This window comes from Neopelma chrysocephalum, unplaced genomic scaffold (genome assembly GCF_003984885.1).
Source record: "Neopelma chrysocephalum unplaced genomic scaffold, ASM398488v2 Primary Assembly neopelma1_44, whole genome shotgun sequence".
Lineage (NCBI taxonomy): Eukaryota > Metazoa > Chordata > Aves > Passeriformes > Pipridae > Neopelma > Neopelma chrysocephalum.
In genome coordinates this window covers 27,180,224-27,200,047 of record NW_020897703.1, presented here as the reverse complement: position 1 = coordinate 27,200,047, position 19,824 = coordinate 27,180,224, and the positions used below count along the sequence as shown (strand labels likewise).

The following is a 19,824-nucleotide window of genomic DNA, read 5'->3' as shown; positions in this document are numbered from 1 at the left end:
CTGAAGGTTTTGTTGTTTGCCACTTTCACTCGTGCCTTAGTTCAGCATAAAATGGTGTAATTGTGATATGCTGTGTCCTCCACTCACTTTGCAAACAGTTTTCTCTTGAGAATGAAAGTGTCTGTAACTTTGGCCACTATTTCTTTCTTTTATATAATTTTAAAAGAATTGTATTTCCAGTGTTTTCAACTCTTGAAATAATTTTTTTAATGATCTGTTATATTTTAATTAAAAGGTCATATTTGAAGACTGAAGTCTATTTTTATGTGTAATGAATCTGCTTCTGGAGTGCCTTTGTTCATTAAAATTAGAAAATTAAAATAGAAAAAATAGACAGGGGAAATGAGGCATATTATACTATTACTTTCATGTTTGGTTTTGAAGGTAAAACTGTGTCAAAATTATAATTAGGTTTTGTCCTCAAAATGGCCTTGCTAGAGTACATGCACTGATGGAAGCAACTCTGGGACTTCTTCCTTTCTGGAGTTAGAGAGTTCCCATCTGAGTAGGCTCAGAGTGTCTCCAATCACTATGCTAAAATAAAATTATCACACCTGAAACCAAGATGCCTGTAAGCTGGAAATTCATGTGAGAGGAGTTAGAAGCATCACTTTGAAGAAACAGACTATAGAATTGATTTTGCCTTGGAAAAATGTTTACTAAGAAAAACAACTCTTTTGAGGTTTTGAGATTTTTTTTGAACTTAAATACATATTTCTATTTGATATGCAGAAAGTGTTTGTATGTCCATTAAACCAGATTCACTAAATTACAAAATATACCGCCTCTATCCAAAATATATATTTTGATAATTTTCCACTGTGGGATGACTTTCTACTGTGGGAAGACACTTTTCCCCTCTGAGCTAGGTTGCTGTTCTTCATACGAGCCCATTTTCAAGACGAATCAGCATTTCTTCATCACTTGGGCACACAGCTCTTGTGGGCCTGTGGGCTTCCAGTTGAGAGGCTTTATCCCACTGCTGTGTCCATCAGTTCAGTTTTCTGTGCTGTGGTTTAATTACTGATTCCCAGATACGCAGAATGGCTAATCCTTTTAATGTCTTCTAAGCTTTATAAATAAGGAATGATTCTATCCAGGTAGACAGATCTAGTCCGATTATATACTGGGATAATAAACCCAGAAATTATTGTGTTAGCTCAAAGCCAGTTTGGAACTGATACTTATATTTGCTTTTATGCTTCCTTTTTGGTTTTGGAGGGACAGTGTCCAGGTGGTGTAGGGTAGGTTTGCATGGTGCTATGTGTAAATAAAAATGCAATGCTTTTTATAGTACTTTAACTATAGAATTTTAGTGGAATTGTTGGTACTGAAGTAAAATAAGTCATGAAATGAAGAGACTTAATTTAGGTGCTTTTGAAAGCCTCACTCTGAGAGGTTGGTGAGGACTTTAAACCAGGTCTGAGATCCTTCCATTCTTCAGCAAGATTCCTTCATAATGAATGAACTCTTTTTTACAAAGTAGCTACAATCCAAATACAGAATATACACTCAAAATTAGTAACTCACATTAAAAAAACCCAAGAGCTGGTTGTCTATAAACATGAATTATTTTACTCCTCTCTTAGGATTACAAAATGAAGCACTTCTGAAGTTTCTGTGAAGCTCTCATTTTTTTGGGGAGAATTTTTTTGAATTCGTAAAACTCAAATTTGAAAGCTTAATTTAGGGAAAAGCATGATTTTCTTCATTCTAACTTAGAACTGGCATAATAATATAATTCTCCCTTCCATCTACCTCTTAAAAATAAGACTTAAATTTATAAAATCTTAGGTTACACTAATGGATTAGACCAGAGTCTACACCCAAACCTGGTGTTAAAAATTAATTTCAAATTAATGACTTGTATTCAAGTGTAATTTTTACTTTTGATTTGTACCTATGGCATCTGCTCAGGGTCAATCCACTATTCATTTACGATTTTTTAAGTTCCTTATTTTCATTTTTAAGATTTTGAAATTTTTCTTTTTGCTGTGGAACAGTGAAGGACTATCATCTTTCCAGGTTAGTAGTTATGCAGGTGTTTATTGTGGATGAATAAAGTTTTAGTGTAATGTCATATTTCCTTTTAAATATTGCAAAGACATGTATTGTGCTACCATCATTCAAAAGAAAGGATTGACAGAAAAGGGGTTGGTCCACAAGAGCAGAGAATTGTGAGGATTTTGTTTGATTGGCAGTGCTACTTATTTCTGACAAATCCTTCTTGATGTGAGCTAATAAATGTTGCAGCATTAAATCCTGGAGATAACCAGGTGTTTGGAGACAATGTAAATTGACTTTGCGTTGTGCATTAGATGCTTGAAGCACTGCAGGGTTACAGGAGGTACTGAAGGCTCTGTAAGAACTCTGGTTAATTCTCTCAGGGAGCACTGTGGTTGCACCAATAGTGGACTAACCACGGGGTTCCCTTGGATGTTAACAACCAGAGGAACTGCAGAGGTAAAAGTCAGCCTTGCCTCTGTGCTGGAGTAGCTAAAACAATCTTACCAGATTCATAGGCATTATAACTTTGAAGACCATTAAAATGATGCCGAGATCTTACTTTTAAAGATTTTTTTTTTCTTTTGCATAAAATGTGGTTACTTGACCATGAATTAGCTTCACAACACAACATTGCTCGGAGATGAGAGGTTTTACTTAAATCTTATTGTTCTCTTCAAAGAAAACTCTATGTGCTTATATGCATTTAGAAATTTTAGAAGTTATTCTTATGGCCACGAGCATTTTGATAAAGCAGAGTGATTTGGCTTTACCTTTCAAGTTCTTAATGGTCACTGTAGATAATAGAACTACTTATACCTCTAGACAGTAAAACTCTAATGCATAGAAAATGAGACTTGTGGAAGGGAAAAGAGAATTATACAGTGTCTGTAAAACTTGGGAAGGTAAAGATGAGAGGGAGTGAAGATCTTTTGAAGAAATGGCGATAATATAAACTCTCTTCTATCAGTGTAGGGGGTAACAAAACTAAGAGTAGATGTAGAATAATGGGAGGGGGAATGAAATTTCAGGCAACTGCTATAGCAAATGTTCTCTGAATATACTTCCAGTTTTACCAAATAGAATAAAGGAAAATGATTTTCTGAAGGAATTGAGTGTTAGTGAAGATTTTAGTATTAAGGAGAAGTCTTAAAACCGTAGTGGCCAAGTTCAAACGGTTTGAGTAGATAATCCTGCAGGCTGAACTTGGCTCGTGTATTGTAAAGCAGCAAGCCAGATGGTATGAATCTAAGAGTTGTTAAAAACTACTGGTAATAATTGCACCTCAGGTGGTCATTTTTAACATCTCATTTTTGAAGGACTGAATAGACCATGGTTGTGATTTTTCTCAGTCCTTCAGCTGGATGATTTCTATTTTATTTTTCTTTCTAGGCTTACTAGTATTTTGTAGGTACATTAATATGACTGTGCTAAATGCTATGCTTCCATGAAGCTTTAGGCATCTAGATTTTCCCATCTTACAAAATTTTGAATTTTTGAGTGTATGTGTTTTGTCTTCTAAGGTTTTTTATTCACTGAAATTTTCCATTCTTTTCGTATAAAACACCCCTGATACTGGTTTGAATGTAGACATAGATGGAAAGCTGACAACTGAGATGGAAAACTTGTAAATAAGGATAAAAAAAAAAAGTGGAAATGCGCAATGTAGTCACATTTTGCAACTCTTCATGTTGAGATAATCATGGTGTTTCTGTGATGGAAATTTTCCATACTCCAGATATTTTATTTTCCTTTGACCTTGTATCATCTATGTCACCTGGTATATTAAACTGCAGTCAGGCTCAGAGCCACTTATAACTGATACAAGACTGTGGTGTAGGCAAATTTTGTGGAGTGAGCTTTGTAGAAAGCAAAATGAACTGAAGGGGAAATGAACACAGATGATGTTTTGGCTGCTGCGGGTGCCTATGTGAGTTATGGTGTTTCTATGTGAGCACAAGCAAAACACTTTTTAGTGTTTTGTAGAATGTACCACCATTTATTGTACTTAATGAAATTTTACACATCCTGTGATTATCAGTCTAAACTAGGTATAAAAATTGCTGTTGTAATCTCAGAAGACAGTGACCCATAAAAGGTGTATGATTGAAAATCAGATATATAATTGAAAATGTGATCATTGTTTCTTTAAATACACATTTATGTGTTAGTGCCATCTGGCAGTACCTAGATCTGCCCTTGATTTAGCTGACATTGCCTGGCTGCTCAGGTACAGGCATCAGGATAGATGTGGGTCATGAAGACATTCTCCTCTGAGATAAGAGAGGTCCTATTATCATTTATTTTTCTCGTAAGAATGAGGCTTTTGGAAACCCGGTCACAGAGGAAGGGATCACTGGGGAGGCAGAGCTGTACATGTACATGGTGGCTTCTGCTGTTTGAGGTGACTGAATTTCCACTTGCTTTTCCTCATACCTGTACGTTCCTGTCTGATAAGGATTTCAGAAACTGTCTTCTACACTTGAGCCACAATTAATTGTACCAATGATTTCTTCCATTTGCGTGCCTAATTACCTGATGAAGTCTGCAAATCAACCTGGCTGCAGTCAGAGCACAAATAATTGCACCTTCAATTTAAAACACAAGATGTGCATCGTCATGAGGGGAACAACCAAGTATTGCTTGTGGGCCCTTCCTGATAGAGTGGCTGTAGCTGAGGCATTGATTTAATTCTTCTCCTTAGTCCTACAACAATAGCTTTATTTGTAATCTGAATAATATGTTTTTCTTTTCTTTGTAACCTTTGCATTAAGCAGTAATTACTGGGTGGCTGACAGAACTAGAACAGGTCTCATTTTTTTTTAAAGAGTTTATGCCCTGTTCTTGCTTGGTTTGCTTAAATATTTGAAGTTGCAACCTTAAAATAAATTATTAACAAAAGCACCAAGGGTTTCTTTCATTCATTGCTCACTTGCAGGGTTACCTAAATATGCAACTAATAACCACAGGGAATGCATAGAAAACAGAAAATAAAACATTCTTATTGCAGTGTCTTGCAGTGAATTGGCTACTGACATAGATCTATTCAGAGGGGGTGGTACCTTTCCTGGTGTATAGTGAGTAGTATATAGGCAGCTTTTGGGTAAACTGCAATTTTTGATTGCAACTTTGGTAAAGGCACCCAGAAGAATTAATGTGTATATTTTTAGTAGCTTCTCGTTTTAGAAGCTGGCATATGCAATTACTCTTGGTGTAGCTGTACATTGCAAAACTTTATCTTATTCTCTGGGATGTTTTCAGATGTCTAGTTTTTTTATTCAGTTTTTCCATTCTTACTTAAAGAACAATCCAGCTTTCTGCTTGTAACTCATAACTGCACAGGATAACATTACTCAGGTAATAAAATTATCAAGTAATAATGTCCTGTTTCAATTTTGTTGCAAAATCCTGTTTGCAGTATGATGTATAAATAAAATGATGTATTTATACTCTCCTTCTAGGGAAAATAATGGAATCATTACTATCAAGATCTGTTTTGCTAGGTCAGAAGAATGACTCTTATAAAATGGCCCCAGTTTACTACATTCCAACTATGGTACATAAGAAGCCATTTTGATGTATTTTAATTAAGATTAATATCAGCAATGTAGATATGCAGGTGTTACTATACTGGATTAGAAACTTCAAAGGTTTTAGTATAGGATATATTGCTTCATTTGTCTTGCTACATCGTGTTGAAACATCATGAAATTAAAATATCTTGTTGTTTTGCTGATTATTCTGTTGTAGACAGGTAGTCTTGATGAACTGATGAGATTAATACTTTTATTTCACTTTTAAATGTGTGATAATCCATGCTTTTTACCCTCAAAGACTTCTGTAGAAAACATTAAAGGAAATAGGACTCCAGGTTGATTTGATTTTAAAAACTGAGCTTTTTACTGACACTAGTTTTCACGAAAAAAAAATCAGCGTCCTGTCCCTATTTACTTCCAAGAGAGTCTAGGTGAGAAGACTCTGCAAAGAAAAATGTCTTTGGGTCCCCTGTTGCTAAAAGGTGTGATGAGGTTATTTGTGAGGCTTGTGACGACCAATTACACTAGGGACAGAAGGGAAGAGTTATTAATTTTTGAACAACCTGGTCCCTCAGACCAACTTGTGTCAGAGTCAGTTTTGTCAGAGCCACTTTTGGTTTGTTTTGTCCTTGGTTGGTTTTGAGGTTTTTTTACTATCTTCTGACTGGAGAAGTTAGAAAGGATGGAGTTCAGTCTCTGGGCTTTGTTTTTCCACTCAATGTGCTGCACAACAGCTACTTCAGTACTTTATTTTTATTTCCAATACCCTCTACCCAGCAGAGTCATGGGCATTTGGCTGCAGGTCTCCACACTCCTTGACTTGAGGAGTTGCTTCTGTCAGGGGCCACTGTAGTCAGAAATCACGGGTGCAGCATGTAGCCAGCTGCTGACTTCATCACTTTGGGGTAGTTTTAATATTATTCAAAATTTTGATCCTGTGGGAACAGCTAGAGCTGCCTAAAGTTGTAATCTCATAAGTTGTAATATAGCTGCTTCCAGAAAATTTCATAAATTGTTTACACCAAGGAGACAGGGAAATAAAAGATTATTCAGTTACTCAACAGGGAATAAGGAACATACGGTACTATGAGCTGTAGAAGACAGGAAGAAAACCCACAGGTGTAGAATAAAAAAAAATGGAAAGAAGGAAATTTTCTTGCGAAAGTCAGGTATTAGCTGCATCAACACATTTGATACAATTATTTTTTGTGAATTAGCTAAAGAATAATTTTTTTCAGGTTTCCACCCATTTGAAAAGACATTTGCTATTCATTACCACTTATCTGTGATAAAATCCGCATTTCTGTTCTTTGGGTGATTTTTTTGCTTTAGTTTTTTTTTTTTCCTGTCTTTGCTCTGAAAGTAGTTTGTATTTTATGAACATTCAAGATTACCAGTGAACCCATTTTTGCGTGGCATGAATCTGGGAAAACTCCTTTTGTAACTTATTTAATAAGTTATTCACATTATTTGTCCATGTAGACCTGGATTTTGACTTCTAGTAGCTTGTTTTAGGGGACAGACTGAGTATGTTCATTCACTCTTGTTAAAAAACAAGGAAGTATTTAGAAAAAGGAAATGAAAGGTGACACTTTTTTAATTTTTAATCTGGAGAATCATGGGGTATTGCAAGAATCCTTTTCCTTTAAGGCCTGCAGTACATCTCTTGAAGTGTATATAAGAAAACCACAGTATTATAGCCTGTCTGGTATCCTAGCACCTTCATTTGAGTCAAATATTTGCCTCCAGATATTTCAGTAGGAGTTGTTGAAGTGGATCTAGAGGAATTATTTGGCTCTTATATTAAAGCTCAGAGCCAAGCAGAGATTTTGAGCTGAGTATCTGTTGTGAGTACTGGATCTGTAGACAACCAATTACCTTCAGTGCATTAATGGAAAATTCAGTGACAGGGCTGTTTTTGTGCATTGCAGAGATATCCTTTATTAAAAGAAAATAGTAAATTAAACACGAGAAATAACTCAACTATTGTTATTTCCTACTGCATGAAAATACAGTACCTAATCCCCAGCTGGCAAAGGCTTTGGGTACCTTTCCCTAAGCTTCACTAATACAGTTTATTGCTCTTCTGTGTTCTTTATGCAGCCATAATAAACACAGAGTTCTGTGTAAAGTAGAAACTCCACGTAGAGTGACGAAATGTCTTTTTGTGGGTCATCCTCTGGTTGTCCTCTCCATCCTGCTTTATTTCTATTAACTGCACAAATACCAGATCTAGACACCTTCTCTGCTTAGTTCTGTATGTCCCTTGCAGGGCTGGAACTTCTTAGCTGCCGCAGGAGCTTTTCTGAGAGTCGGAAGATCACAACAGATTATTTATTCCTGTAATCAAAGATTCATTTGAGTTGTTTCTCAGAATGTCTAAGCTTTTCTAGAGCAGGCCTTAGTGTATCTATGCATTTCTTTGGTTTTCAATAAAAACAGCATCTGGAAAAGCTTGTCAATAGGAGCATCTTGACTCAATCCATGCTCAGTTTCAGAGAGACTTCAGTTTCCTGCTGTACTGAGGGCAGCTACAATGTAATGTCACTGAAAGGAAATAAAAGATAATGTGCAGGAGAGCATTGTGAGAACAGGACACACATGCTTGTGATGAGTTGACCTGTCCAACAGCTCAGTATCATGAAGTCATTTGCTTGTTCTGCTTGCTTGTGGAACCAGGGTGGAAACAGGAAGAGAGAACTTGTAGATCCAGATGAAGACAGTTGGATAAGTGGAGGAAAGACAAAATAAAACAAGTGATGCAAAGGAAATCACTGACTGCCTCCCAGGCAACTAGTGATAGCAGAAGAGGACACAGTCTTAAGCTGCACCAGGGGAGGTTTAGTTTGGACACTAGGAAGAATTTCTGCACAGAAGGGGTGATTAGATATTTGAATGAGCTACCCAGGGAGGTGTTGGAGTCACCGTCCCTGGAGGTGTTTAAGGAAATGGCACTCAGTGCCATGGTCTGGTTGACAAGGTGGTGTTTGGTCATGGGTTGGACTCCATGGTCTGGGATGTCTTTTCCAACCTAATGGATTCTGTGATTCCCACAGCCAGCCCCATGCCCAGCCAGTCTCTGAGCAATGGCCACTTGGAAGACTGTGTCACGCCCGGTTTCTGTCCTACCCCTTCAGCCTATCTGTTGAAGTTTGCCCTGGGCTTTCTGCTGATGGACATGCCCACGAGGCAGAACTGCCTTAGCGCCCAGAAAATAAGACAGGACTTTGTCTCACCATGAGTCATTTGTGTTTTCTCTAGACCAGTCAAGAGCCAGTACCTTGTTGGGTGGTTCACATTTCCCCATGAAACATGATGGATAAAGAGCCTTTGAAGTGTTATGTGTAGATAGGGTTGACCACTAGGTAAGAAGAATTTGCAGAGGAGAAAAGCTGGATTTTTACACTATCTGGAAGTATACTGAAAAAAATCAATGAATCCTGTAAAATAGCCAAGAAATTCCTGATAAGGTTTTTTTTTTAAAGTTTTTTTTTAAGGTTTTTTTTTCCCTCCTAGTACTGCATTTGCTTTTTAATTGTGTGGAAAATATGTAAAGATATGATTTTTTGACCTGTTTTCTTTCTATAAATGCTTTTTTTTGAACTCTCTGTGTGTGTACGTGTGTGTGAACGTGTGCGTGAAAAATGTAATGTTTTTAAGTGAAATGTGGTCATGGTTCCACTGGGTTGTTACATATATTAACTCTGTATAACATAACATACTGTATTAAATCTAAAAATTTCCTGGTCACCTCCCTGGTCTTTTTTCCCTAAAAAATGCAGGAGTAAGCCATATCTTTATTTCTGATCACAGAATCATAGTATTCCTCTGCTTTAAATAAAATTCCATTTTTTTGGAAAAGCAGGTAACTTAATCATGAAGTGGACTGTGAAAAACCAGATGATAAATTTCTAAATAGAGTTCAGCGATACTGGCAAAATAATGTTGTTTGCTACAGTTTTGTTCACAAATATTTGCATAAAGAGATGCTGGTTTACCATTCTCACACAACCTTGGAAAAATCATCTAACTTTCTACTGCCTCAGATCCCTCTAAACACAGAGATTACAGTGTTCCCTTTTCTGATACTGACACTCTTTGGTTTATTTACACTTTAATTTATTTATAGGAATGTTGCCTTGAATAATATTTAACTATATATATTCAGTGATATGTGTATGTGTGTACATACGTATGTGCACACAGGGTCTTATTAAGGCAAATTTGGATTTAAATTACTTGTTCTGTTTGTAAGTAACTTCAATGTAAATCTGAAAACAAATAGAAAAATATTGATGTAAATTTGCAAAAATAACCTTTAAAATGTGTTCCACGTTTTGACAACTCCTGATTTAATCTCAGTCATGTAAAAAAAATGTTTTTGCAATTCCATTTTTCAGGACTCTCAAATGGCATAGAATTAAATGTGCGCACAAATACCTGAGCACAAATTTTGTGCTTTTTTTTTCCAAAAGGCAATTTTGGTATTCTCTAACCTAGCAGTGATCTTACTTGAAAGTCATGTACCAGTGCAGAGCTCAGTTTCATACCACTAAATATACAGACACTGTGTTCAATTTAAATTGTAAAATTATGTGGCATAAACTTGAGTATGACTTCTGTGACATTACTTCAGTGAAGTGTGATATTGTGTTATCAAACAGATCTGGACATTAATGGCAAAACTGATGATGTCAGTGTTAAAAGTCATCTCTTATGGGACCTTGCAAATATATTGAGAAATAAAAATACATTTTAAAAACTTTTTTTAAGCAATCAGGTATACTTTGTATAACTCTGTTTCTGAGCAATGAGAAGGACAAATTCCATCAAACAACGTTGTTATATCTGTAGAAAGATCTGTGAATATGCAACATGTGTAGCCTGTATTCATGTATTTTTAAAGTGGGTTTTTTTTTTTTTGAAATATAGTATTTTACTTAGTTGGGGGATTTTTCTTCAAGATAATAAGAATAGAAGAAATTTGTTACTATCTTGTGACATTTCATTAAAGTTAGGATCAGTAGGATTATGTGAAAATACCCTTTTGACCATAAATGACTGTGCAAGTATATATATAGACTTCTGTTACATCATAGTAATCTGAGTGAAATCATGTTTTTGTCTGCTCCTCTGTCATCTTTTTCTGTTCTTGGCATTACTTGCTTTAGTAAAATACTGTAAGAATTTTCTTTAATTATGGCAAATGAATTGTTGATTTCCTCTAGATGCTAACAATGCATGGGCTTACTGGAAATGAGCCGCTTGCTGTATTTCCATGTAATCCTGCAGGCAGTGTTCAAGATGCAGAGATACCTTTTTATAATCAGACAAAAATCTCATTAGCTTCAAGATGAGACTTTTGTGAGGAAAAGAAGAAGTAGCATGGTGGGAATACTGGAGCTTTGGTCTGATGAGAACACAGGGAACAACCCGAAGTCACAGCAGAGCCTTCAGTGAGCCTGAAACCCTCAAAAGGGTGTGTGACTCCTCTTGACAACCATGTGGAGATGAGATTTTCAGGGGAGGTTGGAAGAGTGTTGAAAATAGTTTTGTTTAATAAAGCAGCTGTTCATTAGCTGTTATTCTGTTACATGCAGGAATCCCTATTGGTAGGGATTCTGTAGTTTTCATGTATCTACATCTTGTCATAACTTTGTTATTCTCCTTAATTCTCCAAGTGTTTATACTGGGCTGGAAAAAGAATACAGTATTTTTATTTCTGAAACTTTGTTAGAAACAAACTATAAAAGATTGTGAATACAGAATGAAAAGGGATAATAACTTTGAAATCCTGAGGCTCAATAACATTGCTTCTAATGCTGCAGTAACTCTACATGGCATTATACCTCTTCATAGAAGTGTGTTGCATTCAACTCAACTCCCAAAAGCCAAAGGAATTCCCTTGCCTTCTGTAGCTTTCTTCTACATTGTGACTGTTGTTTTTTAGTTCAAATACAAACCCGTTCTGTCATCCGTTGTTATTTTATCCAAGTCTCTCTTTGCCCCAACTATTCAACAGTCCTTATAGCAGTATTTTCCATGACCTGCATTTTCCGTGTTGCCTTTGCTTCCCCCTTCTTGTTTTTCTGTACTGAAAATGTGAATACTGCTGTGTTAGTTAAAAAAAGGAGAGGGCCACAGATTTTTCACTTGTGAATGTGCCACACTGTTTTGATCAGTTGTGTTGACCCATCTCTCTACTTTTGTATGTATTGCATGCATGAGTAATGACCAAAATTTTAAACTCATCTGCTGTGATTAGACCTTGGACAAGGGTTTTGGCAGAATGCTTTGGAAGTTATGCTTTCACTTGTTTGTCTGATGTAATAGCTAGCTCATTGTGTTTGAGCAAATGTTACAAGGTGCACTGAAAAATGAATGGGAAGATGTGGAATGTATTCTTAACACTGGCTGTAATACATTAAATAGATGCCATAAATATTTCTGATCTTTTTTTGTGAGCAGTTGGAACTAAGGTTGTTGACAAAGCTGTTCCAAAATACCCCAAATTACCAAAACTCAGTTCATTAATAGGGACTTGCAGGTCCGGGGAAAATCTCTCTCTCTTTAGAACAAAAATGACCAAGCTGAAAGAAAGCACAAAATGTTTTGCAAGGTTAATAACCACTGTGAGTGATCGACACTTCTCAGTGTCTTATATGTGCACATTTATTCTTTAAGTTTATTTTGCTTAGAAGAGGTGAGTTTTGGTTTGTTTTAGTTGCTTTGGTCTAGGTTTGTTTTGAGGTTGGCTCTGCAAAAGGAGGGCTTTGTCTTACCAGCGCAGCCCAAAAAATAAAAATATATGAAAACAGATTGTTCCCGTATCCAAATCCTGCACCTGTTCTGGGCAGGGTAATTACTAACAAGCTGCTCTCTTTCTAAAATGCCGATTATCCACAGAGCTGATAGAGCCCTGCATTCCTCTTAAAGTGGCATTTTACAATGACTCTGAAAAGAAATGCCAATGTTTTCATGAATAAAGATATTGACCGGGAAAAGTAATTGTGTGGCCATAATCATTCAGATAAGAACTGGAGCAACAGGATCTTATAGCACAGCAAACTGTAAAGGGAACATGAGGGTTGAAAATGATAGGTAGTTATGCAAATGGATTATAACTATTCTGTGCTGCTTTGTGGATCTGTCTTTTAGTCTCTCTTGCTATCTAGGCCATGTGATTAGTCAAAAACAGCTGGAAAAAAATGGACACAATCATTTGATCACAAAATCAGAATGCTTGCTGGGGTAATTTCCCTTCAGATAGCACACTGCACACCCAGGGCAGGCACTATTTAATCACCAGCTCTATAAAGAGTTTTGTAAAGAGTGCAATATTTCTGTTATAAGTATCTTGAGTCTGTCGTTTAAAACACCTGAAATGCAACATGAAACTATTTGTCATTTTTCTTTTATTCTCTTCTCTTCATGTTTGAGGAATGCAAATGGTAAGAGTTTAATGAAGTAGATGCTGGAGGAGTCATTAAGTGATACTGTTGTTGTTAAGTGATCCTATCTAATGCATTTTGCCCCTGAAATTCTTGCCAAAATAAGGGAAGGCTGTGATTCTTAGTGCTTTCCTCTGTAGGCTTTGTCCTGGTGACAGTACAGCAAGAGTATATTAAAAAACCAAAAGACAGATGAAAGCAGATTATTCATTCAAGGCTTCAGAAGATGCCATGCTGGCAGAAAATGCTGCAGGCCATTGGTCCTCTAGCTGAGATACTTTGTCTGCCTTCCATGCCTCAACACAAAACCAGGCAGCCACCAGACACTGCTGCAACTCAGTGCTGGTGGATTTTCCATTCCAAATACCCACAGTTTAAGAGCAAACAGCAATGTGCATCTGCACACCTGTGCCACCGAATACTTCAGCCTGGTAAAGTTCACTACAGACTACAGAAACAAGGGCAGAATCTCTGCTTTTACTTTGAGCTGTACCCAGCTCTACACAGAAACTGGTTGAATTCTTGTTCTTATTTTTATAGAAAAATGCATATTTTCTATATTTGGCTCATCTTACCATTTATCACCTGAGTCAATCGCAGCATGGGCAGGTAGTTCTAGGAGAAAAAGCAGTTTACTTAAAGCCAACTCCCAGGGTTAGCTTGTCTCTGAAAGTCTCCCAGTAGGGATGCTGGATTTTAACTAACCTGCATTGTCTAGAAAAGCCTAGCAGAGGCACTCTGTAGTCCCCAGGCCAGTTCCCTTCCATGTGCCTGCTTCTACCAGGCAGTCTCTACTGCTTCTGTCATTATTTCCATTGTAGAAATTGTACAGTGCTTTACACAAATAGCTTTCCAAGAAATCAGGAAAATGCGATTAAGATAATTCAAAACCATGACTTATTAATGCAGCAGGTTGCACCAATATTTTCCAACCTTTTGTTGTCTTACAACAACCTTAGTTGTACGTTTGCTAGAAAAAAGTATGTCTTGAAGACTTTTTATCCTCATTGATTAACAATAAAACTGTACAAGTCAATAAGTTTTAGGAAGGAAGCTGTGATTTTTTTTTTTTCTGGTTATGCTGTTTACAAAAAAGACTGTAAGTTTATTCAGGTAAAAATATGGAAATATTTGAGGGGTTTTGTGTTTCTTTAAGATACTACATCTCTTAATTTTAAGAGTTTCTTTTTCCCAAATTGATATCCCCACTATAAGTTAAAATATGCACTTGCTTTTCTATGTCAAGGGATAAAGAATATTTCCAAATGAAATACATTTAATGGAACTTAGTTTCACATTGTTGTTCTTATTGTAATAGGAACTCGGGTCGTATCTTCTTGTTACAGTCACACAGCTATTATGGAGGTATTTTTGTAGTTTTTTGGTTTTTGGGTTTTTTTAGGTGAAACATCCACGTTTCATGACTTGCATTTCATTCAAAAATAGAGAACAACAACTCAGAACTGCTGAATGAGGTTACAACCTTCTGCCACAGGGTTACAGTGGGATCGAGGGCACCCTCAGCAAGTTTGCCGATGACACCAAGCTGCGTGGTGTGGTTGACACCCCGGAGGGCAGGGATGCCATCCGGATGGATCCCAAAGGGCTTGAGAGATGGGCATTGAGAACCTCACGAAGTTCAAAAATGCCAAGGGCAAGGTCCTGCACGTGGGTTGTAGCAATTCCAAGCATAAATAAGGCTGAGTGGAGGATAGAGCAACCTTGAGGGAAGGACTTTGGGGTGCTGGTGGATGAAAAGCTCAGTGTGACTTGGCAACGTGCTCTTGCAACCCAGAAATCCAGTTATATCCTGGGCTGCATCCAGAGCTGTGTGGGCAGCAGGTCAAGGGAGGTGATTCTGCCCCTTTACTCAGCTCTCAAGACCCCACCTGGAATGCTGCACCCTGCTCTGGGACCTCCAATGTAAGAAGGACCTGCACCTGTTGGAGGGAGTCCAGAGGAGGCCACAAATATGCTCAGAGGGCTGCAGCATCTTTCCTGTGACAAGAGGCTGAGAGACTTGGGACTGTTCAGCCCAGAGAAGCAAAGGCTCTGGGAAGACCTTAGGGCACCTTCCAGTACCTAAAGGGGCTACAAGAGAGCTGGAGAGGGCCTATTTGCAAGGGCATGGAGTGACAGAACAAGAGAGGATGGTTTTAAATTGAAAAGGGACATGTTTACATTAGACATAAGGAAGAAATTCTTCTCTATGTCAGTGGAGGCACTGGAACAGGTTGCCAAGAAAAGCTGTGGATTTCCTGGCAGTGTTCAAGACCAGGCTGGATGGGGCTTTAAGCCACCTTGTCTGGTGGAAGGTGCTCATGGCAAGGGGGTTGGAATGAGATGATCTTTAAGGTCCCTTCAACCCAAACCATTTTATGATTCTATGCCCTAAATTGTGATATTCAAAACCATATCTTGCTAGTGCTTAAAAGATTTTTATGCTTGTAGTGATTCAGTTCATCATCAGTCTGTAAATTCTATTTGGAGAGGGAGGATATATTTGGAAATCAGCCTAGAAAAGGAGAGAGAAAAATGCTTCAGCATATTTGACTTATATTTGCTTTGTGTGTTTGCTGGGTGTATTTTTTTCAGCATTTCCCACTGAAATACCTTGTTTTGCAGTGGTGAGTGGGATTTAACATAGAGGGATGCTGAAGGGTTGAGATGACTCATGCTTTCCTTTGACAGCCTCAACCTGTCATCCCTCTCACATCCAGTCTGAAGGTTTTTGTTTTAGTTTATCTTTTGGTTACTACTGCAGAGTTTGCAGCCTCTGTAAGGTTATATCATACATGTAGTATATGGTTTTTAAGACCAGTCTTTTCTTTTAGGGGTCTTTTGAGCAGATATTAAGTGGAGACAATCACAAAGCAGAAACTTTAGGCTCTGAGGCTACAATGTCTATTCGGCTATATGTGCTGAGTTCCCTCATGTTGGTGAATAAAAGGTCTTGGTAAATGTGGTCTTTAACATTTGGCAGGAGTAGGCATTAGGTTCTCTAACACTGGTGTACAGTTCTTTGTGCATGCAGTATTTAATTTTTCTCTTTGTAGCTGTGTTTTATTAAGGTATTAGTCAGAAGTTACATTCAGAAATATGTAATACTAAAGGATTTTTTTTGGCAACAAGGCAATTAAATGGTTTGTGAAAAAGCTACTTTAAATAATGAGAAAACTTGCAATTACATTATGGTTTGAGCAGCCATTTTCTGATTCATTAGAGTTAGATTGTAAAATCTATAATAATATAACAGTGTTATATATAAACCACCATATTCGAGAGTTGATGTTTTTCAAACCACATTAATAGAAGAACCTGTTTAGAAGATTAGATCCTTAAATCTCCATCTGTGTGTTCAGTTGTTATGTGGCAGTTTGCAGTTACAAGGAAACTGTGATGTCCAAACACTCTCATTTTGTGGCTCTCTGTGATGTTTCTTTTTGAATGTCTCTATCTTCTAATCACTCTCAAAAAGGACAGCTTCTGTCTTGCCACAGTCCAAACATCTATTTATATGCCTTTTGCTTATGACCATTTTTAAAGGCAGTGTGAGTCTGAAACTATTTTGTTGTTGAAGAACAGCAGCTTACTCTGTTTTAAAACTTTGTAAGTCACAGTCCAAGAGTTGAATTCGTTAACATCAAAAAAATTGATTGCAGATGTCCTTCATACTATTTGTACTATGAATTCACCTTATTATAATAATTTTTCTAATATTTCATCAAATATATATGTTTGTGTACAATAACTTTATAAATGTCTTACAAGAATGTTGTCACTCAATATCAAAACAAAATCATGACCTTTGATAAATTCTAATATAATAACTTGATACAACAAATAAATTTTATCCAAATATTGAAACAGAGTACTTTATTCTTAATGGGAGTTGAGTTCTTTGTATGCCAGTCTCCAAGATTTCAGCTATCTGGAAGCTCTGTTCTTTCTCACTGTGGGTACCCGTAAGCTTTGTATGCTCAATACTTGATTCAACTGTTTGCTATTCTTGTTGCAAAAATTTGCACAAGTATTTAGAATGAAGCCTTATTTTTAGAAACTGAACAATATTCATGTCTGCAGAGAAGAACTTCTTGAATAATGAGGACTTGGTACAGTTTTTAGAGGCTTTGGTACATTCATCAAGTTGTCCAGCTTCTGTCATTTTAAGCCAATCCTTTGGAATAGGGTTTCACGATGCTCAGAGGGAAACTACTGTTTTCTCACCACCACTTGGTTTTATGAGCTGCTAGTTCTTTTATCTGTCAAACGTCATAGAAATAAGGCTAATACTGTTATGTTTAGAGTAAGTTTGTGTTTTCTAGAGTGTGCTATTAACATTAAAATAATTCTTACATAAGGTAAAATAATAGCTTGGGTATGAATTTAAATGCAGGACACAGAAGTTCTGTATTTTTATGAAAATGCTGTGGATCATTGCAATGTCAGTGTGGTCAGGGCTGTCCAGAAAGGATTGAACCATGCATATCCTTGGGATCACCAAAGAGGCTCATGAAACCATCATGCAGGCCTTGAACACCTGATCTTTAAGGCTAGTCAGGAAGCTGCTGTGGTAATTTATATTTCACAGAGTGGGAGGTAATCTGAAGGAGCTGAAGAAAATGAGGGGAGCAGGCAGGCTGGCATGGGGCTGGGAAGCAGGGGCAATGGGATGGAGAATGGAGATGAATGCCAGGAGTTCCTTCTTACACCATTTTTTCCCCTGTGAGCCAAGGACAGGAGTCCTGATCTTCAGTTAAAAACCCTCTGGTATCAAAGATGTGTTGTTGGTCGTGGTAATCAGGTTCTTCTGCACGGTGATTCCTGGGAAAGCTGCACAGAGTTCAGTGTGGGAGAGACTGGCCTTCATGTGCTTATGCTTCCTGGAAAAGAGAACCAGGGAGAGAAAGTGTCTTTTACAGGCCAAAAAGGAATGTCTGAGTGGCTAAAAAAAATATTAAAAAATTAAAGACACTGTTGGAGCTGCTGTTGTGGGCGATGTGTGGTGTTCAGGTTGTGTGTGTCAGCTAAGAAGACACAAGAGCATTGCCTCTTTCTGTTAAGACTTCTCCATTTCACATTCATTATAACTCAGAAAAGCAAAATGAAATAATGCGTATGTGAAAAAGTTTGAACATACTTTTGGAAGCTTATAACACAGAAAAAGGAGGTGCTTTCCTGCAACTTAGTCCTCCCCATAGAATAAGGTGGCTGAGGTGGCTCTCCGCATCCCTCTGCCCTTTTGCCCAGTGGAAAAGATGAAAGAACATTCTCGGTGTGTATCACAGGATTAACAAAACCAGTATTGAGGATCAAATAGGAGAGACTCCACATAATCTCTCGTCTTTCATGGCACTCATTCCCTGTGCATTCAGTGGAGAGGCAGCCTCGCAGGGCTCTGCTGGTGCATATCCTGGCAGTGGGAGGGGTAGAGAAGCTTTTACGTACTGTTTTGAACTAAAGGGGAAGTGTGAACCAAAGCCATGTTTTTACCCTGCCTGGTATTTAGTTGGAGCTTAGTGGGAGCTTGTGTTGATTGTGGAGCGCTTGTATAAATACCTCACCTTTGTAAGTAGGATGAAGTGGAATCTTCTCACAAGTTCCTCCCAGTTTTTTTTTTTTCACAATCTTGTGATAGCATTTAGTTTTGTGATACTAAAGGTACGAGTAATTGTGGCAGAGAAACATTTATGCTTTCGAGATATAGATAGAAAAAATATTGTTTTCTGTGATGGAAAGTTAGGGTTGTAAGAAACAATTGTACTATTTTTGTCATTCTGTTGTTAGATGTTTACATGCTGTTTGGTCTTAAACTGTACCATGAACACAGACAATGCATTGCTATTACTGACAAACCTAAATGGAGCTTGGCAGGAGATAAACATGTAACCACACAGGATGTAGGTTTAAGTGCACTAGTAGTTAAAGAAGCATCCATTTAACATTTGTTATAAGCTACTGTTGTTTTTTTATAACTAATAGGGGAGCAGTTAACAGTTGGTTTACTGTATAGGGAAAAAGAGCTTGTAGCTTCAGATGGAATACTTGCAGCCTCAGGCAGTTTTGTTAATGTTTTCTATTACAAATAAGTTTAATAGTGTACATTAAAAAGGATGTGTATTTAAACCTTTATGGTCCATACCGTGTTAGGTAGAATTACAGTAAATTGCTACATTTCATTTCTGTAATTATCTTATAAACTGCTAGTGATACTGTCCTGAAGTTTATGTTCAGCACATTTTAACGCAGGTTGTATTTTGGACAGCTTGCATCAGATGATTTGATTTTCTCTTAGGGGTATAAAATTACATATTTATATATTAAAAAAAGAGAGGGATCTATTAAAAAAAGAGAGGGATCTATTAAAAAGCATAAGAGTTACACACCTTTGGATGACTCTGTGTACTGTGGACAAGGGAGGGATCATGAGCACCTCCCATGCTGTGATTATGAGTATGCGCTGAGCAATTTTCCTATCACTAATAGTTCTAGAAATGTATGTTTGTGAAACATGGTCTTTTCCTTTTATTTTATTTTTTTCCATTCCTGTAGGAACTTGGAAGTAACAGCCCTCCGCAGAGGAACTGGAAGGGAATTGCTATTGCGCTCCTGGTGATTCTAGTTGTTTGTTCACTCATCACTATGTCAGTCATTCTTTTAACCCCAGGTAACCTACTTCTTTATTTTATCTTATTAAAGGTGTATGATTCATAATGCAGTCATGAAAAGTGACATATGATTGTTAAAGTATCTCTTGCCCTTGAGAATTTTTAACTTGTGGCTACGACAAATTTTGTACCTGTAGGGACTCAACAGTTACTGGAGGCCTTGTG

The 19,824-nt window shown here is 37.3% G+C and overlaps 1 protein-coding gene across 1 annotated transcript in view; it reads left to right on the top strand.

The window, feature by feature from the left end:
- Positions 1 to 19,824, top strand: part of DPP10 (dipeptidyl peptidase like 10) — a 262,870-nt gene that overhangs the window by 32,286 nt on the left and 210,760 nt on the right. Inside the window, exon 2 of the mRNA XM_027679085.1 lies at positions 19,544 to 19,658. Within this exon, the coding sequence (XP_027534886.1) occupies positions 19,544 to 19,658 (115 nt within the window). The remainder of the gene's footprint in view (positions 1 to 19,543; positions 19,659 to 19,824) is intronic.